The following is a 25,666-nucleotide window of genomic DNA, read 5'->3' on the forward strand; positions in this document are numbered from 1 at the left end:
TGTATATATTATTTTCATTTCAAACATGTTTTATATATTACAGAATTACAGACGAGGCCACGACTATCCTAAAGCTTGCTTTAAACTAGCCGGGTTACATTCTGGGTATGTGTTGGGCTAGTTTGAGGCAAGTTTAAGGCATTTCTGCATTGACTAACGACCCCTAGGATTAACACAGCAGGGGTCCTTGGCAGTCCCATTCAGTTGAATGGGACTGCCAGGGACCCCCGCTGTTAATCTGATGGGCCATTAATCAATGCAGAAATGCTGGGGCTAGTTTAAGGCAAGTTTTTAAAGCATGTTTTCAGAATGTACCCTGGGTGTACCAGTGTCTTTTTGGCGATTGCCACTGGTTTGTGTTAGAATAGTCGCAGTCGCTATTGTACTTATTTGCTAAATACATTTGACACAAAATACAATTAAAAAGAGGACAATTTATATACTCTACTTTTTAAACATATCTTTTATTTACTTACTATTTTTCTCTTCAGTTTAAATGCACTTTTTCCATCAATAAAATTTAATATGACAGATCAGATATAATATATGCCAGATCATTACAGATCTAGCTAGAAATCACTTATATATGATTTAGGATGGGATAATGATCTTTTTCCATTTTTTAACTGTTTACAAATTGATCCACTTATTATGGATTTTTTATGTTATAGGGTTCTTTAATTTTTAACTATAGGGATTAGTATATATATTTTTATTTTCCTTGTTTGTTATGGTTACATAGTAGATGAGGTTGAAAAAAGACATATGTCCATCAAGTTCAACCTATGCTAAATTTAGGCAACAGATACTTTATCCTATATCTATACTTACTTATTGATCCAGAAGAAGGCAAACAAAAAACCCCAGTGTCATATCATCCAATGATATCTCATAAGGGGAAAAATAAATTCCTTGGCAATCGGATTAATCCCTGGATCAACATTCTTACCATGTTTACTTATTTGTTATAACCCTATATACTTTTCCTTTCTAAAAAGATGTCCAACCTTTTTTTGAACACATTTATTGTATCTGCCATCACAGTCTCCATGGGTAATGAATTCCACATTGTAACTGCCCTTACTGTAAAGAACCCTTTCCTTTGTTGCTGGTGAAATCTCCATTTTCCAACCTTAAGGGATGCCCCCAAGTCCTTTGTACGGTCCTTGGGATGAATTGTTCTTTTGAAAGCTCCTTGTATTGTCCCCAAATATATTTGTATATACAGTAGTTATCATATTCCCTCTTAGACGCCTCTTTTCTAATGTAAGTAAATCTAATTTCGCTAGCAAATCTCCTCATAAGTTAGATTGTCCATCCCCTTTATTAATTTGGTGGCTCTTCTCTGCACTCTCTCTAGTTCCATAATGTCTTTTCTTAGGAGTGGTACCCAAAATTGTACTCCATATTCATGGTGCGGTTTTATTAATGCTTTATAAAGGGGCATAATTGTTTACTTCACTTCCATCCATTGCCTGTTTAATGCAAGATAAGATCGTTTGCCTTTGCAGCTGTTGCATGACTTTAGACACTATTGCTAAGACTGCTGTCTACAAACACTCCTAAATCCTTCTCCATCAAGGATTCCCCAAATGTATCCCCATTTAATTTGTCGCCTATTTATTCTTGCTTCCGAAATGCATAACCTTACATTTATCTGTATTTAACCTCATCTGCCATTTACCTGCCCACATTTCCAGTCTCTCCAAGTCCTTCTGGCGAGAAATTACATCTTGCTCTGATTCTACTACCTTAAACAATTTAGTATCATCAGCAAAGATGGAGACTTTGCTCTCGATGCCAACCTTAAGGTCATTAATAAACAAGTTAAAAAGCAGGGGTCCCAGTACCGATCACTGAGATACTCCACTCACGACCTTAGCCCAACCTGAAAAAGTTCAATTTATGACAACCCTCTGGTGTCTATCCTTCAACCAGTTTTCAATCCAGGTGCATATATTTTTACGGAGTCCAATTTGCTTTATTTTGTACACCATCCTCTTGTGTGGAACCGTATCAAAAGCCTTTGCAAAATCTAAGTAGACCACATCAACTGCATTACCCTGGTCTAAATTCCTACTTACCTCCTCAAAGAAACAAATAATGTTAGTTTGGAATCTATCCTTCATAAATCCATACTGACTATTACTAATAATTTTGTTTTCCATTAGATATTCCTGAATATCCTGTATTAAACCTTTGAGTAGTTTCCCCACTATTGAAGTCAGGCTTACAAGTCTGTAATTCCCCGGTTGTGATCTAGCTCCCTTTTTAAATATAGGCACCACATCTGCTTTACGCCAATCTTGTGGCACTGAGCCTGTGGAAATGGAGACCTTGAATATTAAATATAATGGTTTGGCTATTACTGAGCTTAACTCCTTGAGAACTCTTGGATGTATGCCATCGGGGCCACGTGCCTTATTTACTTTAAAATTTTTCATTCCGCATATGGACTTTTTCCTCAATTAACCAATTGTTCATTAATATGGAGGTCGTGCCGCAGGAGGAAGCAACTACAATTGAAATTAATTCTTCCCTGGTAAACACAGAGGCAACAAATTTGTTTAATACCTCTGCTTTTTCCTTATCTCCAATAATTTGCCTGCCCATCTCACACTGAAAGGGTCCTATATTTTCTTTTCTCATTTTTTTTGTTATTAAGGTACTTAAAGACATTTTTACGGTTGATCTAACTTACTTTCTATTGCAATCCTTTTTTCATTATCCATTTTTGCTAATTTGATTGCCCTTTTGCCATTTTTGTTACATTCCTTATAATTCTGATACGATGCCTCCGTCCCTTCTGACTTAAAGAATCTAAACGCCTTCCTCTTCTTTTCCATTTCCTCTCCAATCTGTTTATGTAGCCACATTGGTTTTTACTTTCTTTTATACTTATTTATTTCTTTTATACTTATTGTGACGGTGCTCGTCTCGAATCAGGAGGCGAACCCGCAGGGCTGAGGTAGGAATGCAGAATAACCGACCAGAACCCGGGGACAGAGTCCTGTATGAGTATCCGTAGTCTGTAAGCAGGCAGGGGTCAGGGCTGGCGGCAGTGGTGCAGAGTCCAGGCAACAGGCAAAAGGTCAGGGCTGCGGAAGGCAGTGAGGTCTGGGTCACCGTCCGGTGTCGGCAACAGTGATTCCAAATAGGCGAAAGGGTAATGCGTGACAGCGAAGATCAAACAGAGGTGCTGCAAACAGAACTTTGCTCGGCGACTTCCACCAGGAACTGCAGCCTTATAGTGCAGACTGCCAGTATCCAAATTGGCCACAGTGAGCAGAAAGGGCAGGCGAGACAGAAAACCTGGACTGTAGTGAAAACCCGGCACGGATCGAGCAGAATTCTTACTTATTACCCAAGGGTATACACTGATGAGTGTGCTTTTCTAACAATGTTTTAAAGACTGCCCATTTATCTTCTACATTTTCCCTACAAAAACATCATCCCAATGTATTCCTTGCAGATTAGTCTTCAGTTTATTAAAATCTGCCTTTCTAAAGTTTAAGGACTTATTTGAACCCAAGTAATCTATTTTTTGATCATTTATTTCAAAAGAGACCATGTTATGATCACTGTTACCCTAATATTCCAGGACTTTAATATTTGCTATTTCTTCGACATTGTTTGATATTATCAAATCCAGTATTGCCCCTCTTCTGGTTGGTTCATCAATAATTTGGGTCATATAATTGTCTTTAAACACCCCAAAAAAACTGTTTCCTTTTGTTGTAATGCTAATCTCATTGCCCCCGTCTGGATAATTAAAATCACTCATCATGCAAACATGACCTAGTTTTGATGCCTTCTCCATTTGAAAAGTATTTTAGCTTCCTCAATCTCAGATATTTGGTGGTTCATAGCATATTCCCACAAACATTTTCTTTATACTTTTACCTCCGCTGCTAATTTCTAGCCACAAGGTATCTACATTTTTTTTATATTTTTAATATGCTTTCTTTGTTTGTAACAGAGCAGGGGTGTGCAAACTGGGGGTGTGTGCCCCCCTGGGGTGGGAGGGGGGTGGGGTGGGAGATTGTGCTGGGGGAGGTGGCGATTCGGGCGGTTGCAGAGGCCCCGCGCTATTCCCCATGGCATTTACATTAAATGCCGGGTATCGCGTGAGGCCTCTGCATCTCTATACTTACCCAGATTCAGACACTCTGTGACGCATCGCCATGGCAACGCGGCATCATGAGACGTGACGCCACATGCATCAAATGAGGCCGCGCGTCACGTGATGTGACGAAGGCAGGGAGGGGGGCGCGTGCATAGTGGCAGGTAAGACAGGGGGGCGCAGCAGCAGAAAAAGTTTGCGCTCCCCTGAGTTAGAGCACGGAGTATGTCTTGATAATAATGCCTAATCACATAGACAACATATTTATGTTTCCTTTTTGCTGAGTTCACTTAGCAACATTTTAGCAACTGTTGCAGGTATCTGTTTGGGTTGTGGTTTATTTGATCGGCATTATGCTTGGTTCCCAGCAGGGAGAGTGTCGTAGACCCCTCCTATGGGAGGAGTTATTATCACCTGGCCAGTGACATACTGGCTTCTCCCCTCACTGATGGAGCAATCAACTGCCGGTTAAGAACACAGCCATTTTGGCGGGTTTACTTAAAGACTGTACTTGGGTGCTGCTACTCACACCTTGATAAAGCGCAGAGGAGCGCGAAACATGGTGGTGGGTTTTTTTTTTTGGTCCATGAGACTTGAATAAAATAGTTATTTTTTTATGGGGGCCACTGAGTGATTTTTGTCTGGATTAGTGCTCCATTTTTCGCATCGTGCTATTCCTGGACTCTACGCACGGACTGCACCCTGGGACTGGCTGGGATCACAAGAGGACGATGGGCACGCACCAAGGAGTTTTTAAAGGATTTACATATTCATTACATTGTCCCTTATATTGCCTTAAAGAGTACCTATTCATAGTACATAGAAATATTTGTGAGTACTGATGCTTGTCTCACTAGGCTGATACAATACTACCATAATGATTACTTTCAGGTGCTTGTATGCCGTCCCAGTGGCAACTGCTTAATTACTGTGGAGAAGGGTCTTGCATGCTGAACACCATTCCCGTTTATCTGGACTTTACTTTTTTTTTATACTGCATGTGACAGATTAGCGCTCTTTTTTTTTATTTTTATTTTTATTTATTTTTTTATACCAAAAACCCATTTTAGAGAATGTGTGTGTGTGTGTGTGTGTGTATATGTATATTCTGTATATATGTATATATAGATATATATATCTATATAAATATAGATATATATATCTATACAGGCATACCCCGCATTACCGTACGCAATGGGACCGGAGTATGTATGTAAATTAAAAATATATTTAAAGTGAAGCACTCCCTTTTCCCCACTTTTGAGTGTTTACTCTCTGACAGCCCCCATGTAATCTTTATTTGGATGGACTTGTGAAGGATCTGTTGCAGCATTTTTTTATTCTCTTTATTCTGCTATGCACAAACATTGGAACAAACCTTCTACAATCTGATGGACACATGCCTCACGCAACCCTGCTACAGCTGAGTATTAACTCTCTTTGCTGTCTGGGCATTACTTGTCCTTGCAGTGCTATGCACTGCTGTATTTTCCATTTGTATGACTCTGTTTGTTAGCATGTCATTAATAGGTATATTTTTTTGTTTGCTGCATCAGTTCTCATTGTTTTCTTTTTTTTGGTAAGTGGTGTTTATGGTGCATCACCATAGATAGCTCATTATTATACTGATAATTCCTTATACCATAGTGGATCCGGGTTTAGGGACATAGAGTATAATCCATAACATCCCAGGGTGAGAAACCAGAGGCCTGGTGGTCCCCACGCGGGTACCCCAAAATAGGTCTCCTAATGATGGTGTACTACACCCTGGGGAAATAACTCAATCAGTCCAGCACTGGAGGGTAAAATAATAATGGGCCTAGGCCCTTTACCTCCCTTAGTGGTGTCCTTGATGGGTGGATCCGTTCCAGCGTGCAGTCCTCTCAGGGTAAACACAAGCAGCAGAGGTATAGAGGAGCACAGCAGCGTTTCTTGGCAGCATACCAGCTAGTGGATCGCCAAAATGAGGGTAACTCCAAGCAGGGATGAGTATTAAAAGAGTACTTTAATGGTCAGTGCAAAACAAAACAATGGTAGGAGCGCACCTACGCGTTTCGTCCGTAAAGGACTTTCAAGTTTCTCAAGTCCTTTACGGACGAAACGTGTAGGTGCGCTCCTACCATTGTTTTGTTTTGCACTGACCATTAAAGTACTCTTTTAATACTCATCCCTGCTTGGAGTTACCCTCATTTTGGCGATCCACTAGCTGGTATGATGCCAAGAAACGCTGCTGTGCTCCTCTACACCTCTGCTACTTTTCTTTTTTTGGGGATTTGCTAGGCAGGGTATGATTATTATTTTTATATCATTTTTTTCCCTGTTTGCCTTTCTCTTCCCCCTTTATTTTTGGTAATATATTATTTTTCCTGGCTGTATACTGGGTCATTGATCATATACTTTTCCTCCATGCCACAATCCATCATATATCTCTCTATTAGGCATTCATGCCAGTAGGGATTTATAATATTTTGTATTACCTTCAAGGGTCATATTAAACTACTTTTGTGTTACAATTTATATTCATTTAGACACATTCTAGTTTTTTTGAGGTAAAATAGAATTCATTCACTAGATTAACAGTCCCCCTTTTATCCAATATATTTTTGATACATATATTTTGTTAGGCTGTCTTTAGTATATTCATGTTTTTAAGTTAGTGTGTCTTGCTGTTATTCCAATAAAATCTTGTTCATTTTTCTGACTCTGCAGTGCATCTGGTTCTTGCAATATAATCTTTATTAGTAGATTTTCTTTAGGTGTAATTTAGAGTGCTAACAAGGGGGTTGTCTTTGTCCTTTTCATTTGTGTGTTCTATATAGTTGTTATTATCCCCTAGCACCAACAAGCTATATAACTTTTCTAACTGATTTAATTTGGGGTTTATATTTTATTTTACCCCTATAGTCAGTATTAATCTGGGGGCTTGATTTAACCTTTAATATTAGGTGTTGAGCAACTTCCTTTTTTGTGTGTTTTATGTATATATAGATTTATACGTATCTATATAGATAGATATATCTATACAGTATAGATATATATATATATATATATATATATATATATATATATATATATATATTATATATATCTATATATATATCTATATATATATATATATATCCTGTTTAGAAAAGGTGGGGATTGCTTGTTCATATGTACTGTATATAAGATGTACTAAACATTAGTTAGCATGTTTCATAAAAGATTTATATCTAGTTTTTCGTTTTAATTCGTTTGGACATTCAGCCCAGTTATGAAATATACATATTTATTTATTAGATGCACGTTTTTCAACTAAATATGTATATCCTCGAATAATAAACCAAACTATACCATGTCTGCTTTTTGAAAACTCACTTATGCATAGATCCCCAAAGAAAGCCAATGTAAATGAAAGCCTAAATAAAATGTATTCATGCCTAAAATTGCATATCAATGGAGCAACACCTAATAACTCCCCCAGTATCTTGTGTAATGAATCCTGCCTCAAGTTACCCCTCTTGACGTGCAACAAAAAGCATCCTTATAACAAAGATCACTAATATCCTGGTTACCCACTGCCTCGGAAATTCTCCACTTTTCTTGAAAATAGATGTCTGGGTGCGGCTGGTCACCCACCCCCCAATCAGGCACTAGGTAACTGGGTGGAACCTGCCCCTGTGGCTGCTAACCTTCTCCATTAAAAAGACTCCTACTTGGTTATATTCCCAAAATACCACAGATAAAGCATTAATAATCCTCAACTTGCCCATAGGTTCAGTCTGGGGTTACAGCAGTTCTTGTCTCGAAGCAGGGGCTGCTGAATTGCTTACAAAAATGAGGGAGGGTACAGACTCTTCCGAACGTCACTCTGACAACTGTGCTGCTGATGACACTTTCTGAGAAACCCAGAGGTCACTCCTGGTGACATCTCCTGCATCTGTGTGTACTGAAGAAGCTCCTGTGTGCTGCGTGGTGCACCACAATCCGGCACTTACAGCCCTCCTCCTTTTAGCTGGTCGAGACCCACCACAATCTGTATTGGCTCGTATTATTGCATGTGATATTTGGGGGCTAGGAGAAACTTAGCAGTGAGTGATCTGAGAACCCTCGGAGGTACAGACCGAGATCGTGCTCTGACTCCGGGCGAATGTCTGTCACCCACTGCAGCACTATCTCAGCCTGCCATCACTGGCAAGCATTTGCATATCCAATCAGTATATCCCATCATGCAAGGTCTGTGGTCTAATAGCAGCTTGTAGCCCGTCCAACACCCACTGCCCAGATTCCTCTTTTCCTCGGGACCCCAAAGTCAAGGCCATGCTAGGATTTCCTTGTTTAGCTCTGAGGAGGGAAATGACTGTGGACTGTAGAATGACTTCCAAACTGCCTAAAAGCATGTGCGACCTCTTACCTTCTCCCCCGGTGACCCCTTTGGAGTTCCCTTAACACTGATTTGTGGTATCTTATTAAACCTTGTGGGGAGGGGGTTTATACTATTTATTGCAAAGAATTCCTGTTAATCAATCGGATCATACATTTTCCCATGGGAGGCTCCAAAAAAATACAGTGAACCGCTCACACCTTGGTATTCCATTAATTTTGAAAATTCTTTGCTACCTCTCGTTCACAGAGCCTATTGTTTCATGCAGTAATGGTGCCTTTGTATTCCTTCTAGAACTGTAGCTGTGAGGAAGAGAGCAGCTCCTAAACAAACACATTAGATTGGGTTGGAGGACTGCGAGGGTTGCGTGTGTAGTTTCTGGCTTGTGTCCAGAACAAGTTTTTTGAAGCACACCACAACACATACACAAAAATGAAAACAGCAGCTGAGATTATAGTGGAAGAGCCAAAGCTTCATTCAGCAATATTGTTCTCATTTATATTATAGATGGCATGTATGCTGGGGTATTTCCTACTATGGTAATCGGTTTTAAAATAGATTGAAAGCCTGCAGTGTTCTCATCATCTGGCAACGGCTTTGATGCTTTAATGATGTATCCTAAAGTCTGTGTAAGGTTCTGAGAGACATCTAATTCATCATAAAGACTGCAGTAGGGACATGTCTTAATTAGCTTTGCAGTACATAGAAAAAAAAACCTTATGTATGTTAGTATCCTTTGGCATGTAATATACAGTAAGAAGCAGCTGCTGAAAATATGCTCTGCAAGCTTGTGTACTTATTTTATAAAATAAGTAAGAAATGTGTTCTTGATTATATGCTGTAAGAGACTAGCAGCAGGTATAGAAGCACACATTCCAGATACACTGTATTATTCCGTCATGGAAAGTCTCCATGTAAAATGCTGTGTGCGTGTGCGTGTGCGTGTGCGTGTGTGTGTGTGTGTGCGCGCGCAAGGAGAGAAACGGCACCTTTTTAAAATTAGCGAATCAAGGCCAATACAGGTTAGTGCACGTGTCATATAGAAACATGTCAAATATATACTCTACCGGAATCCGAAGAGCGGGAAGGAGACGCAGCACAACAGGTCAAAGTTTTTTTTTTTTTAAATACATAACATAACTCTCCAAAAAGTTTTCTGTTTATAAAAAAAAAAGGTTTGTAAAATGTCCTTGTGACCATACCTAATTTTTGCGTGCAACCAACAAACTGTTTTTTTTTTTCTTATCTAAATTGGGATGGTGAAGGACTTACATCTTGTTGAACTGCACCCTATGTTCAAGCAAGACTCAGTTCGTTCGTACGTACACTACTGGATCACAAAAAGTGGTCAAGTTACCAGCAGAGTACAAATATTAATCATATAGTGGTAACTTGACCAGTTTTTGTGATTCATTCATATTCTTTAACAATTCTTGCTACGGTGCACGACCCAGGCCTTCTAGGGCAATGCAATACGTGAGTGCGATCATTTAAGTGTATATAACCACTCTATTTATACAGACTATATGTGCTGTGGCGGGGCCTTAATCCTTCCTCACTGAGTACACAATAATTGGATCCCTTGAATAAAGCTAGATGAGACGTGTGTATATGTATGCATGTGTATATATAATATAGATATATACACACACAGACACACACAGACACACACACAGATATGTGTACACAGTAAGGGGCCTTTCCAGCTCTCAGAGAGTTAATCCTTTAGTGTTCCTTAAGCAGCAGCTGTTACCTAATTGAGCAGGCTGAAAAAGGAAGTGTTTAAGGAAAACACAGAGAGCTGCCATGCTGCCAGATAGACACTGCTGAGAGTGACACAGAGAGACGGTTTTCCCCAGAGAAGGAGAGGAGATAGAAACTGCTCCTCAGCTAAAGAAGGAAGGCTGGCATAGCCCTTAGAACCGCTTGACGGTGAGCGGAGTCTGCTGATGAGACCGTGCTGAAGCGGGGATGTCTGCTCCAATGGACCACAGATATGCAGGACACTTTATTGTTGTGCTTAAGACTGTTCATATGGGGTGCATATGTTGTCAGCTTAAAACATGTACTATCTGGCAGCTACCATTAGAGAGGGCTGCAGCTAATCTTTAGTTGGTTTTTCCCTAAAGGGAATAGGTATTTTATTTTATGATTTTTTTTACTTAAATGGACAGTGGGCCTGTTATCATATGATTTGATCCCTGTAAATAAACCCCATATAGAGAATTACAGTGTTTCCTGCCTTGCATTGGGACTAAAAGAGACTCCAACGTGGTGTGGGCATCACAATATATATATATATGTGTGTGTGTGTGTGTATACACACACACACACACACACACACACACACGCACGTGTTTCTTTAAGAGTAAGGGCCATCGGGTTAAGGTTGGCCATGAGGGCACACACACACATATATACATATACACACACACACACACACATATTGTGATGCCCACACCACGTTGCAGTCTCTTTTAGTCCCAATGCAAGGCAGGAAACACTGTAATTCTCTATATGGGGTTTATTTACAGGGATTAAATCATATGATAACAGGCCCACTGTCCCTTTAAGTAAAAAAAAATCATAAAATATTTATATATATATATGTATATATATATATATATATGTATGTGTGTGTATATATACTGTATATATACTGTGTATATATATATATATATACATATATATACATATATATACATACTCACACATATTAGGATGCAGCGCCACTTCACTGTCCCTTAAACTAGTTTGTGTCCAATGTAGAAGTCCTTAGGCCATTTTTACTGTCAGCACTGCGTTGGAGCTCTGTTCTCAGAAGGGCATGTAGTCGCGTTGCAGGCCTTTTGAGGATGCAACATTTGTCAAGTGTTTGTAATACCGAAAGGATACTAGAAAGTTGCGGGTAAAGGCCTCTTGATGTCTGTCATCTCATTGCGCTATAACAGAGCGGCAATTATTGGGATGTCTCTTGCTCTGGCCTCTTCACACTCTTTCTGTGTGTGTAGTTGATGTTTCTGCTGCGGTCTCTCACTTTCTCTGTGTGTCACACTCTCTCTCTTCGGCTATGGCCCCAGTGGACCAGAGCGCCTGTTGGCGCGTGCACCCGTTTCAGCTCTGACCTGTGGTCCGCGGCTGCGCTTGCATTGGCGAGCAGGAGATCCGACAGGGGGTGTGTGACTGGGGCATGGCCATGATGTCACACAGCTGGTTCGCCCTCACTGGCTGAACCACCACCGTGACGTGGCCAATGCTCGGCAGCCGCACCAAAAGACAAAAAACTTGCGGCGTACGCACATGCCGACTGGGGTCTGCCTCATAGAGGGCTGTGCCTTGTGTGCGGCGTGCTCGTCGTAGCGTGGGCCGCAGCTGCCACTGGGGACCAGGCCTTAAGCCCCTCTCACTGTCACCTGGTGGCTGTCTCTGTGTGCCTCTTAGACTATCACTCCTATCTCTGTGTCTGTATCAGGCCAGCAGTTGGACTCCCTCTCGGGGCGTAGCTATAGCCTGAGCGGGGGCCCTCTCAGTGTCGCCGACGGGGGGGAGAGCCGGGCCGACTACCACAGACGTCAGATCCCCCTTCTTCCTCTTGGCTCCTTAACAGCAACTTGCCAGCTGGAGCTGTGAGGGGGGGTGGGGGGTTGCAGAGGGCAGGCAGCAGGGGCGGGGGGTGGAAAGGAGGCAGAAAGCTGCAGAGCTCTGCCCGCCTCTGCTTTCAGTGACATCAGGGGGAGGAGTTACTACTGCATGGGCTGCTGTGGGAAGGTATGTGTGTCAGTTGGTTGTGTGTGTTTGTGTCAGTTTAATGCGTGTGTGGGTTTTTCTGTATGCTGTGTGTTTGTGTAGCACAACACGTTAACTCTATGATAACGAAAAGAACCCAGTTAACTGCACTCAGAGTAGTATTGGTAGGGAAAGTAGCCTGGGATGCCAATTGTCCCACTAAGTGGAGTGTAGTCACCCCTACCTAACGACACACTAAAGTGAGTCAGAGCTCACAAAACCAATCATTCAAAAAAATAAAAAATATTTATTATTACAACCACAACGACTTAAAATGTACAAAACAAACAGATTACTAAAATCCCCTATGGGGTGTTTAATAGCGAGACCTAACAAGTGTAAGTTTATGTGTGTACATTTTTCAGTTACAGTTTGCTCTGTCAGTGTGCTGTGAGTACCTCAGTGCAAGCAATTGAGGTAACATGACAATCTTTTTATTGGAGCATTTTTTAAATAGTTGTGACATTCTTTACACAATTGTCTATAGATAACTGTATTAAAAGAAGTTACTGTGCAGTATACTGTACACCACTGTTTTTGGGGTACTCTATTGTAGAGGGGAAATTGTATATGTGGCCAGGGGGTGGAGTGGAGGATTGAGGGAGCTGGATTGAGTGTGGAAGGGGGGGGGGGAGGGAGGTGTTATTGAGTGATACCCAAAGGGGTGGGGGGGGGGGTAGAGTGTGAGAGGAAAAAGGGCTAGTGAGGGAGAGGGTGTAAGAAGGGGGAGAGGAATACATGAGGAGAGAAGGGTGAATAGAGCAGAGTGAGGAGGTGTAAAAGCAGGTGGGGGAGGGGGAACTCGCAGTTGGGGGGGGGGGGGGGGACGATAGAAACTCCTGAATCTACGGAATATGTTCACTCATAATGGGGCCCACGCATGTCTAGCTACGCCACTGCTCCCTCTGTTTGTTTCAACATTTCATCTGGTTTTCTTCTTATCCAATCCCATATCTCCTGTCGTGTTGTCAGGGAGAACGTTTCTTACTCCTTATCGCACCATGTGATAGGTGGAGCAGATTCATTCTGTATTGTTCGCAGTATTTGTATCAGGGGCTACATTTAGATATATACACACACTGTGTTCAAGAAAAAAGTGATCCTTTCGGTTTTTATCATATTTTGTATGTTCCTCACTGAAGCCACATGAAAATGTGCACAATTGTAGGTCTATTATGTAGATTAATACAATATAAAAACATCAACGGATGTTAATTAAATTGATGTCACTTTATTATGTCAACAAGTACTAGATACTAGTTGTTCATTAAACGAGAAATAGTATTTTTTGCTTTGTAGCTTGTAAATGTGTTAAACTGTTGTAATCTAATCTGAAACACTATGATTTACTATAAAGTTTGTGTTAAAAGTAGGGTTCAAAGTGTCCTTCTGCTGAAACGCACACTCCTAGTCTGTACATCTCTACCACTTGAACCCTAACTTGATTCGAAAGCTCCTTGGTCTTCCGTTTGCTTTGTTGGGTGTAATTTTCAGTTTAAAAGTCTTGATATACAGATGCAGCGGTCATTATTTTAACAAATCACGCGTTGTATACCTCGGAATACCCATGTCATGGCGCAGGATTACTTCCAACCTTACCGCTTTAAGACGCGAGTGCAGAAAATGGCATTTTAGTGTTCTGGTTTGTAAACACCTGAAATTGACACCGTAGCACAGTTCTGTACACATTACAATTCATTAATTTCATTGCATTTAATTGCACACAATCCATGAAACTCAAACAAAGCCATCGCAATAAACACATGTGCCTGGGACGATTGGACGCGTTAATGCCGCATGGAGTACAGCAGCGCAAACGAAAAGGGCTCCGTGATTTGTTAAAATAATGGCAGCTGCATCTGTATGAGGGAAATGATCTACATGTTAAACCACTTTAATTACACACTGACTGAAACCCTTTCACTATTTTTAGGACCTCTCAAACAATTAATTTGCCCTTGAGCTGTCTTAGGCTGCATCCATACAGCCTTCGCCCGCGCGGAGGTGTGCGCGTCCGTGATGTCACCCGTGTGAAGTGGGTGCGTTTTTTACAGGCTAGATGTGCCGTCTAGGGGCGTGTTTGTGACGTCACAGACCGGTTTCGCCCTCATTGGGCAAACCACTCACGTGACTTGCCCGTCACGCAGAGAAATCAGTTTCAACTGATTTCTCACGCAACGCGCACACCCTCCTGCTGTCGCTGCGTGATCAATGCCTTAAGGCAATGTGATTGCACGGTCGCTTCCACGCAGTCTTCAGCAGCATGGACTGCGCCTCAGGGCTGCCATAGCAAAGGGGTTGAATACTTGCAACTGACATTAATCTGCTTTTCTCTGTAATCTTTACATTAAATATGCATTTTCTAACCATCACTTTGAAGTAGTTCTTATCCATTCTATATGCAGGGTTGACACCTTCTGCTGAATAGTAACCTGGCGATTTTCTTCTTCTTCTTCTTCTTCTTCAAGATTTTAATTTATATATTTAACTCTTAACTTCTCTTCCCTGCATGATCCCGTCAAATCGAGTTGCCATGACTATGGGACTCCACTTTGTCATAGCAACGTGGTGCCGCAGGGTGACCCGTTGTCATGGCAATGCAAAATCATTTGACGTTGGAGAGCATTTTGATGGGATCATGCAGGCAGGGGGAGATGCTCCGTGGAGTATGCACAGTTTAATAAAAAAAATATTTGTGTGTGTGTATATATATGTATATGTGTGTGTATGCGTATATATATTATATTATATTAGAATAACAAAGAATAGATTTGCAGCACTCACAGAAGTAGTAGGTAAACCTAGGTCCGAACGTAGCGTGTGTGTGCGTGTGTGCGTGTGTGTGTGTGTGTGTGTGTGTGTGTGTGTGTGTGTGTGTGTGTGTGTGTGTGTGTGTGTATCTCCTAAATAAAACTAATATCATTTAATGGGGATTTTCCCCTCTACTTTAAGATACTTTTTTTACATTGACAGTTGAAGTATTTTTGTTTTTGCCAGAAAAAAAAAACACCTAATTAATTCAGCAATCATCTTCCAAAATGCGCTTAATTCCAAATTACATTTTTATTAATGATTCTGCCATATTTGCATTCCATTTCTTTTATTTTTATACACATTTTTAATGGCACATGAATGATTTATTTATTTTTGTTTGTTTATGGGGGTTCGTATTATAATCCACTATGGCCATTTAGTCAATTGCTGTGTTTCTTAATTTATGGTTCTTGGGTATCATATGAATATAACATGGCACAGATGCTAAATATATTGTTACATAGAAAAGGACCAGCAAATCTGTGTAAAGTTGAATTGAAAATGACAAATTGTATACATTGAGGTGAATGGAAGGCCTTTGGGGTTAAATGATAGTGCTAGAAAATTTAATTTGTACTACCTAAAAAGTCAAAATTGTGTGTTCATCGTGTTAGAGTGCAAATGTGACACTAGTAAGTTGATTACGTATTGTTTTTAGATTGCCAAGAAGACCGCTGCAGTTTCCATCAGGAAAAATACAATAGCAAGGTGTTCACCCTATAGCAGCGGTGCGCAAACTGGGGGGCGCGCCCCCCTGGGGGGGCGCAAGATTGTTTAGGGGGGGCGCAGGAAGCAGCGGCGATTTTGCCAGGAGCAGAGGGAAAAAAGCCGTCTGCAGCTGCAATTTTTCTTTTGGCCATTAGGTGGCGCTGTGCGGCGCTGTGCTACAGTACACAGCAGCATCTCGTTGCTTCCTGCATCAGCGACATGGGGAGAGGGGGGGAGTGAGACTGGCACATGGGGGGAGTGAGACTGGCACATGGGGGGAGTGAGACTGGCACATGGGGTGAGTGAGACTGGGACATGGGGGAGTGAGACTGGGACATGGGGGGAGTGAGACTGGGACATGGGGGGGGTGAGACTGGGACATGGGGGGGGAGTGAGACTGGGACATGGGGGGGGTGAGACTGGGACATGGGGGGGGAGTGAGACTGGGACATGGGGGGGAGTGAGACTGGGACATGGGGGGGAGTGAGACTGGGACATGGGGGGGAGTGAGACTGGGACATGGGGGGGGAGTGAGACTGGCACATGGGGGGGGAGTGAGACTGGCACATGGGGGGGGAGTGAGACTGGGACATGGGGGGGGAGTGAGACAGGGACATGGGGGGGAGTGAGACTGGGACATGGGGGGGAGTGAGACTGGGACATGGGGGGGGAGTGAGACTGGGACATGGGGGGGGGAGTGAGACTGGGACATGGGGGGGAGTGAGACTGGCACATGGGGGGGGAGTGAGACTGGCACATGGGGGGGAGTGAGACAGGGACATGGGGGGGGAGTGAGACAGGGACATGGGGGGGGAGTGAGACAGGGACATGGGGGGGGAGTGAGACAGGGACATGGGGGGGGAGTGAGACTGGGACATGGGGGGGGAGTGAGACTGGGACATGGGGGGGGAGTGAGACTGGGACATGGGGGGGGAGAGACTGGGACATGGGGGGGGGGAGTGAGACTGGGACATGGGGGGGGGGGAGTGAGACTGGGACATGGGGGGGGAGTGAGACTGGGACATGGGGGGGGAGTGAGACTGGGACATGGGGGGGAGTGAGACTGGGACATGGGGTGGGGAGTGAGACTGGGACATGGGGGGGGAGTGAGACTGGGACATGGGGGAGTGAGTGTGAGACGGGGACATGGGGGAGTGAGTGTGAGACGGGGACATGGGGGAGTGAGTGTGAGACTGAGGCATGGGGAGGGTGTGAGTGACATGAGGGGGGTGAGAGTGTGAGATGGGGAGGGGGGTGAGAGTGAGTGTGACATGGGGAGGGGGGGTGAAAGAGCTACATGGGGATGGGGATGAGAGAGACATTGGTGGGAGGGAGGGAGACACTGGCAGGAGGGAGAGAGACACACAATGGCTGGAGGGAGAGTGTGAGAGACACCGGGTGGAGGGAGAAACAATAGCTGGTTGGAGAGTGCAAGAGAGACACTGGGGGGAGGGAGAGGCAATGGCTGGAAGGAGAGTGAGAGACAATGGAGGGAGGGAGACACTAGGGGGAGGGAGAAAGAGAGAGAGACACACAGGGGGAGGGAAAGAGAGTGGGGGAGACACTGAGGGGAGGGATAGAGAGGGACTGGAGGGGGAGTGTGAAATACAGGGAGTTGGAGAGACTGGAAGAGGAGTGTGAGACTGGAAGAGGGGAGAGAGTGAGAGACAATGGGGGGAGGGAGAAAGAGACACACACTGGGGGGAGGGAAAGAGAGTGGGGGGAGGGGGAGACACTGAGGGGAGGAATAGAGAGGGACTGGAGGGGGAGTGAGAAATACAGGGAGAGACTGGAAGAGGTTAGAGAGGTCCTGAGGTGTTCTAATGTGGCGGGAAGAGAGAGATTAATAATACAGCAGAAATGGGAACGCTATTAGACAAATATTATAATATTTATTTTTAAGTTATGTAATTTGTGCTATGAATACTTTTTTTGTAGACGCGTGGCGGGGGCGTTACAAAGCTGGTTCGCACTGACGTCATGCACTGCACATGCACTGACGTCATGGGATTTTGATTACATCAGGCAGGGGGGGCCCGAGAAATTTCATGGATGAAAAGGGGGGCTCGGCATAAAAAGTTTGCTCACCCCTGCCCTATAGCAACGTAATCTTTTATTCCGATTTTGTAAACTTGAAAAAAATTACTGTGTACAGTCTCATTCTTTGTCTTCTTGCTCCAATCCTGATCTTGGGTCACGTTCTTGCCTGGAAAGAGATAATATGTGATACCTTACAATTTAAGCATACATTACTATTTCTTCCATTATTAGAAAAAGAACACTATAAACTGAAGCATCAGCAGTTTTTTTTTTTTCTACATTGGTAGAAAAAAAGAAAACCAGGAAATATTTTAGGAATGAGAATAGAAATTCTGAAAGCTGGGAGAATTCATTCACACAATTAAAATGACCTTTTCATTCACCAGTCTCTGTTGTTGATTTGACTGCTTGTCATGCTCAAACACCTAGTCTGAACAAACTGCTGTTTAGCAGGTGTCCTTTGTTTTCTTCTTCTTTCCCCCCCTAGTAAAATAGAGGTTTTGACCTAGAAGCATATGCATGTGGTCGTCTATTCACAGAAATCATCATGTGAGACCTGGTATCCTATGGAATGTTGTTCATTTTCATATCGGCATGAATCCGAGACTTCCCGGATATATTTATTTTGTATTATGGCTTAAAAGAAATGCCACCCACAGAAAGCCGCCACCTCAGTAACTACAGCTTTGAAACCTAGTGTAGCACAATGTTATTTCAGATGTAATCCCTTTGTAGCCAGAGGGGACTTCAGGGCAATGCAAAAGGAAAAAAACACTAATCCTACATCGTTATACACTCTGACTACCTCATTCTGACATGTTTACTTGGTCTGTTTTTTGTTCTGTTTTTATTTTGTTTTGTCCCAAAAAAACCAGAGCACTATATGGCAAAAAGAAATATTACTGTATGCTCATTTGCATGTCTTAGACGGGTCTACAACCCCACCTTTCACAATTATCACCCAGCACACAGTGCTTCCACTACAGCAAGGGATTCTGGGACATGGCATGCAAATGAGCACACAGTGCCACCTTTTGCTTTTAAACCATATAAGTCAGCAGATGGTAGGACACAGGGTTCCAAAAATCAATGCTCAGCTGTGGAGAATCAGTGTGGATGTAATAATATCTTGAATAGTTAGACAGTTTGTGAAGAACCGTTTTAAATCCACTCTTGAGAATAAATAATCCAATGTGTCGATAGTTAACTCCTAAAACTTTCTCTTTGACAAAGGGCGACGGCCCGAAACGCGTTACAGATTTTACTCATCCCATACCATGATGTCTACCATGGATTAAAGGATTTTTAACCCTCTACTTACCGGTGTCTAGCCCCCGTTACTTTGTTGCTGTGCTCTGTTTTCTCCCTTGTGGAAATTTCTCCTTATAACCATATAACATGGTCCCCTGTAAGCTTTTGCTTGCTGTACTTCACAGCTTTGAGCACAGCCTGGGTTAAGATGCATAGCCAGTAATCCCACCCACAGACAGCCGTTTCGATCTTAATGGGTCTCATCAGTGTGGAGTTGGTTATACTGGCTTTACAAAATGAAGCTATGCATCTTAACCCAGGCTGTGGTCAAGAAATGAAGCAAGCAGAAGCTTACAGGGGACCATGTTATATGATTTTGAAGCAAAAGGTGGCACTGTGCTCATTTGCATGTCATTTCCCAGAATCCCTTGCAGCAGTGGAAGCACTGTGTGCTGGGTGATAATTGTGAAAGGCGGGGTTGCAGACCTGCCTAAGACATGCAAATGAACATACAGTAATATTTCATACATATACATACATACACACGCACACACGTACGTTTAAAAATAACTTTCTTCATCGTCTGCTGCTTTGAGGCAACAATCCATCTCTTGGAGCAGAGCTGTGCTATTTTTAGCTCTGGAAAATCCTGGATCTTAAAATATTCATACTGCCTTCTCTGCATACAATATGCCAGTAGAGTCAACCTCACTAGTTAATCAATAGAAAGACGCACAGTCCTAGGTACCGTGACGTCAATGCTTTATGTACGGTGACATGTAGAAGAGAGCCAAGCAGGCCAAACAGCTGAAAAAATAAAGATATGGCAAAAAGGTAATTTAATTACTAAAAAGTAAAAAATGCATCCATGTTTCGGTGCACATCCCTGATGAAGGTGGAAGTGCACCGAAACGTTGGATGCATTTTTGACTTATTAGCAATGAAATTACCTTTTTTTTTTTTTGCTGTTTGGTGTGCTTGGCTCTTTTCTACATATTGCTTTGCCTTGACTAGCTTCTTTGCCTCTAGCACCCTGCTTTATTGTTTTTTTTTGGTTAGACCCCCTGCGTTTAGGGGGCATCCCAAGTTGCTTTACCAGATTCTCCCTACCTATTCCGTTCTGCACGGTGACCCCATCAGTTGTTGAACACTGCTGCTTTTTCATACATGTATTTGATAGATTGCACTTTTCCGTCTGTAAATCATTTAATGGGCAAATAGTTTACCACTTAAACTATGTGTGACATATCGCAAGTTACTTTATCTCCCACTAAATCTTAATTCATTGATGTGGAGACACAGGATGAAAATGTCCTTTTTCAGCCCAATTGAAAGCCAAGATTTCCTTGATTATATAAACCCCAATTCATGTTTGCCGTGGCCTGCATACACTCGCTGTGGCTGCAGGTTATCCCTTGAAAAACTAAACATCCTTGGATTTGATCCCCATGGTTAATACTGTAACATGAAATGAATTAAATCCTCTGAATTACGTGCTATTTGGCAGTTTGTTGGATGAGTGTGCAGTGGCACTCCATTGTTTGAAACAGACAGTGCATCACAACGGCACTTATTTAAATTGAGAACTTTTAAAGTACAAAGGAGACACATCCTCAGTCAGTGTGCTTTAAATGCTACCCCACCTTCAAAATTGGCTGCAGTCAGCTAGTTGGACAATCAGTCCAACCCAGTGGTAGTAGAGGCAGCAGGGAATTGTAGAGACAAGTTTTGAAGCTTCTGCATCCCAAAATGAATTATTGCAGAGTGGAACTCAGAGCTGAAATAGGTTAGTCAACCCATATTAAATCACACAAAAAGAAATAATGGTAGTGAATAAATGCTTGGTATGATGCAACCAATAATTACAAAAGTTGTTTCCCTAAAAGATTTTCTATATTCTTTCCTAGGAAATCCGTATGCAATCAAAGGCCTAATTATCTGATTGTAAGGAAGTGTGCATTATTTATTATTTGTCACATTTAAAAAATAGGCAAGGTACTGTAATCTGCCATAACTTTTTTGTACACCAATTTCATATTTGAAAATTGTAATAATGTACCTTTTTTTTATTTATTTTTTAGGGTGCTGGTCAAGATAAACTTGGAATCTACGTGAAGTCTGTTGTAAAGGGAGGTGCTGCGGAAGTGGTCTGTATTATTTATTGTACTTTCCTCCCCGGTTGTAGTTAAGTTCCAAGGAAGGTGTCTGTGACTCTTTCCCCCCCCCCGCCCTCTGGTTATCAGTGACTTAATGGGGTTAGTAGACAACTTACACACAGTTACAAATGGCATTTTGTTAGCCTACTGTGAGTGTGGTGTAAGAGTTCACGGATGAGATCATTCACGTCACCTAATAACAGCAGATAATCTTGTTTGAGAATGGACATGACTGCGAAAAATGCGTTGCACTTCTCTGTTTACACAATCTACTTTTTAAAGGGACTGTTTCCCAAGAGCTTTATCATATTAGTCCTGGCAAATCAGATTCATTGTAGGTTGTAATGCCACTCATTGGACCAACAATTCGACAATAACCTGTTTTTGTGCACGAGCTTTCAAGATTACGACCCATATTTACGGAGCGGTGCTACTCTAAAAGACCCCTTCTGGGGCTGGTAGATGCTATACAGCCCGTTTATGGTCATCCGACGGTGTAAGGTGCTTATGGCATTGCATCGCTTAGCAAATATGGGCCTATATGTATAATAGACTTGAGCATTTTTATCATGCTGGTTCAGTTTAAGGTATGAGCCTACATTGAATGCTGGCCAAAAAGCATACCATTTTGTAATATTGTCTTTGTTAAAATATGCCTCTTGTTGTAAATTAGTTTGGAGTATTTTTTGGCATTATCAATAATAGACATATGTAAAAACATATAGTGCTATGTTTCTGTTATGTGAAAGCATGCAGTTGTCTTTGATTTTAAGTCGTCTTTTTTACATTTTGATTTGATAGGATGGCCGTCTAGCAGCAGGCGACCAGCTTCTTAGTGTGGATGGACGAAGTTTGGTGGGTCTGTCCCAAGAAAGGTAGTCATCTGTAACATGGGAAAGTACCAACACCTTCAAAAGCATGGGATAGTCAGAACAGATCACATGCAAAATGACACCAGAAAAGCTTAAATGCAAGGATTTAAATATCAAACAGTATTTCATATTCAAGGGTGTTATGCGTGCCCCTTCTTGCTCTGGTCTAGATCTATGCAAAAGAAATAAAGAACAAGTGATAGACTATGTAAAGCTTCTATTGTTTACATAGACATGTGCTGGTGTTTAGTCAATGTTGCCCGGAAAAATTTTCTGCTCCAGGCTTGTATATCTGCCAAACCTTTGTAGCAATGAATGGTTAAAATAATGTTACCAAAAAACAATTATAGACCCTTATTGAGGCTACCATGTAGAACTGTCTCATGTCAAGTACATCTGAAAGAACTGTATCCTAGTCACAGTTAACATGTATTTCCCAAATACAATAATACAGTACCTGGACTAACCTTTCCTCTTCTGGAGTGAGTCAATCTATTTCCACATCTATAAATGTAGTGTACAAATTACCAACACATTTCCATAATCTCAGAAGTATACTGAATGTTGGGGCAATGATAAGAAGGTGAAATAGCCTCCAGGCATGTTGAATCCATGATGTGCATGCACTTGCTTGCTGATATCCAGCTGCTTATTGCAAAAAAACAGAAGAAAATAATGTTCAATGGGTGCTCAAATTTCTCATCTTAATTAATTTCACCAGGGCTGCCGAACTTATGACAAGAACAGGTTCAGTCGTAACCCTTGAGGTAGCAAAACAAGGAGCAATATACCATGGCCTCGCCACGCTGCTCAACCAGCCATCTCCTCTGATGCAAAGAGGTAAATTAGAACAAAAATGTACGCTGGCGTTACATGGGTCTGGTAACGATGCAAAATGTGTGTATACGTCTGCGCATATGCAGTATAATTTTAAAGTGCTGGGTTTTTTTTCCTTGTGGGACACTCCTGATCTAAATGGTCTAGGTAGTTACATCTGACTAAGTTGTGGTGCTGCCTTCATTCCGGTTTACCTGCATGTGTTTTGCTTAACTCAACAAGCTCAAGTTGTAAGTGTTTTGATTTCCTATGCTTTCATCTGTACAAGGTGCCTAGTATCTGCAATTTACACGCTGGCTGCTTGGGGCACCTGTAGGAGACGTGGAGGCACTATTATCATCTATGCTTGCAAGTCGATAAGACTGGTTAATCCAGTCCGTTTTCAGTAAAACAAATTCTGTGGTCTGTAGTCTTGTCCTTCGTGTTGAAATAAAAATAGGTGTGAAACCTGGGACTGGACAAACCAGTCCTAACTTATGGAATTCCCTATTTTGTTTTTGCCACACTGATATTTAGCAATAGTGAAAAAACATCCAGCTACAGGAATGCACGGGCTCACCTACCGGGGCAGAGCAGTGAGATGGATGTCACCCAGTGTAGTTACTTGCAGCATATTGCGGCTCTCTACAGAACATTTGCAGTCTCGCTTTCCTGCAGTCTTCTTTCTTGTGATTAATGATATTTAAACGACACCCATCCCCTTTTATTTTCTTCAGGTCTAAACTTTTTTTTTTCTTATGTGCAAACCCCCAGATTATTGAACCAAGATCAGAGATCTTTTGAGAGCCCCCATTGTAAGAGACATTTACCTTTGAATGTAATTACTAGCGGTCAAAGAATAAGGATAATGTTGCTATGACCCCCCCCCCCCACATTTCCCTCATCTATTAGCAGTCATGGCTGGGGGCTTTAAATACTTTCTCATTGGGCTGTTGCATGTTTTACAACAAGTGATACAGGGAGTTTGTGAGCAGTTTTTACAGGACTGTCGGGTCATAATGTTGGTTTTTTTTTTTCAACTTATATTTTTCATTGGCAATTTTCAATTGGGATACAGAAGAGCATGTTATATAACAATAATCATGACACAGACAATCCGAGCCCACCAATCCAAATATGATTATCCAAATCCTCTTTAACATTCCCTAATAACTCTGCAGCTAAATAATAGTGAACAAAACATAATGGACACAACAATACAAGGGGACATGAGAGGAAGGGGGAGAGAGGGGAGTGGTAACAATATTTGCAAAGGTCTAAGTTTAATTTTTACTTTTGTACTCCAAGTCATACCCAGTATTTGAAGGGGATAGTCATTACACTAGTTCATTTGAAACGTGCCTCTGTGCTAGATCAGTTAGAGGGCATAATGTTGTTTTTAACAAAACCGATCTACAAATAAGAGAGTATTTGCAAACTTCAATCCTGCATGCAGGTTACAGAGACCATATTAAAACTGTAATATCTATATATTCATTTTATATGATTTGCGCCAAAGCCTCTAAATAACCAGGCTTGGATGTGGGGAGAAACTTTGCTCATTTAAAAAGTCAGGGCCATGAATCTCTCTTTATTTCGATAAATGCTAACTTAAACCAGATGTTTGCTTTGGACCAGACTCAAATAAATTGATCCAGAAGGATGCAGACTGTAGAGCTTTCCTGACCACTTCCGTGCAGACAAAATTCAGATTTTTTTGTGTATATTTTTATATGGTATCAGCGTTACATGATGGACAGACAAGTGAGGATTATTTATTTGTTAACGAGAAAAGCTTGAATATAAATATGAATGGCAAATACTTTTGGTGTAAAGAAAATAAAAAAAGGAGTGGCTCCAGCTTTTGAAATTGCAATGACATTTTTGATAGTGATCTTGACCCACAGCAAATATTAGTTTTCTTGAGTTTGTATTCTTGGTCTGGCGAAGAGCCTTTAAAAAGAGTGACTTTTAAACCATTTCGTATTATAAATGGCTTTCTGTCAAAGTTTTCTACCATTTTAACGCCCAATAGCTACAAGAACACAAGGTTTACAAGATGTCTTAAGGCATTTGTAATATATCACCACCCTTATAAAATGTAGTAATTTGCTAGCAAATTGGTTTGGATTGTGGTTTCCCTAGATAATTTGACCTTGTATCTGTAGTGTTTGACCACAAATGTTGGTGTATATTTTGCTTATACATATGTGAATGTAGAGGACAGTTAGTGTGTAGTATGTTTGTGCTGATCCATTGTCGAAGAGTCCGTTTGAGGACTAGCATTACTTTTTTTATTCATAAACCTAAACATCAACTTTTTAAGTTGGGAATCTCTTAATAACCTTTGCTCTACTATTTTTAGATTACAAATACATCTTAAGTTTATTAAAAATGGTGCCTGAATCGTTTGCTTCTATGTTAAAAATGGTTACAATGTCTATAAGAATGAGAGTAGAATAACAACAATACTCGTTCTGCTTTTATTTGCTAACAGTTACTATGGCTATTATAGTGTCTCCATATCTGTTGTTATCCATGCTATCCTAGATTACTACAGTACATATATTCAGTAGTGGATTAAGACCCTCTGTGGCCTCTAGTTCCCAAGACTTTAGGGACCTTTCCTCGAGGCGGCCATCCTTCTGCACAGTCGTGACATGTTCTGATGGCAACGTGTCGCCATGTGACGTTGCGGTGTCATTTGACACCAGGTAGCCATGACAACGCGACACTG

The 25,666-nt window shown here is 41.7% G+C and overlaps 1 protein-coding gene across 26 annotated transcripts in view; it reads left to right on the plus strand.

The window, feature by feature from the left end:
* The window catches only part of AFDN (afadin, adherens junction formation factor), a 260,034-nt gene that overhangs the window by 188,635 nt on the left and 45,733 nt on the right, over nucleotides 1–25,666 (plus strand). For all 26 annotated transcript variants that reach the window (XM_075596883.1, XM_075596899.1, XM_075596908.1 and 23 more), the window contains 3 exons: nucleotides 21,167–21,232; nucleotides 22,043–22,116; nucleotides 22,835–22,953. In XM_075596883.1, coding sequence (XP_075452998.1) covers nucleotides 21,167–21,232; nucleotides 22,043–22,116; nucleotides 22,835–22,953 — 259 coding nt within the window. The remainder of the gene's footprint in view (nucleotides 1–21,166; nucleotides 21,233–22,042; nucleotides 22,117–22,834; nucleotides 22,954–25,666) is intronic.

Source organism: Ascaphus truei, chromosome 4 (genome assembly GCF_040206685.1).
Source record: "Ascaphus truei isolate aAscTru1 chromosome 4, aAscTru1.hap1, whole genome shotgun sequence".
Lineage (NCBI taxonomy): Eukaryota > Metazoa > Chordata > Amphibia > Anura > Ascaphidae > Ascaphus > Ascaphus truei.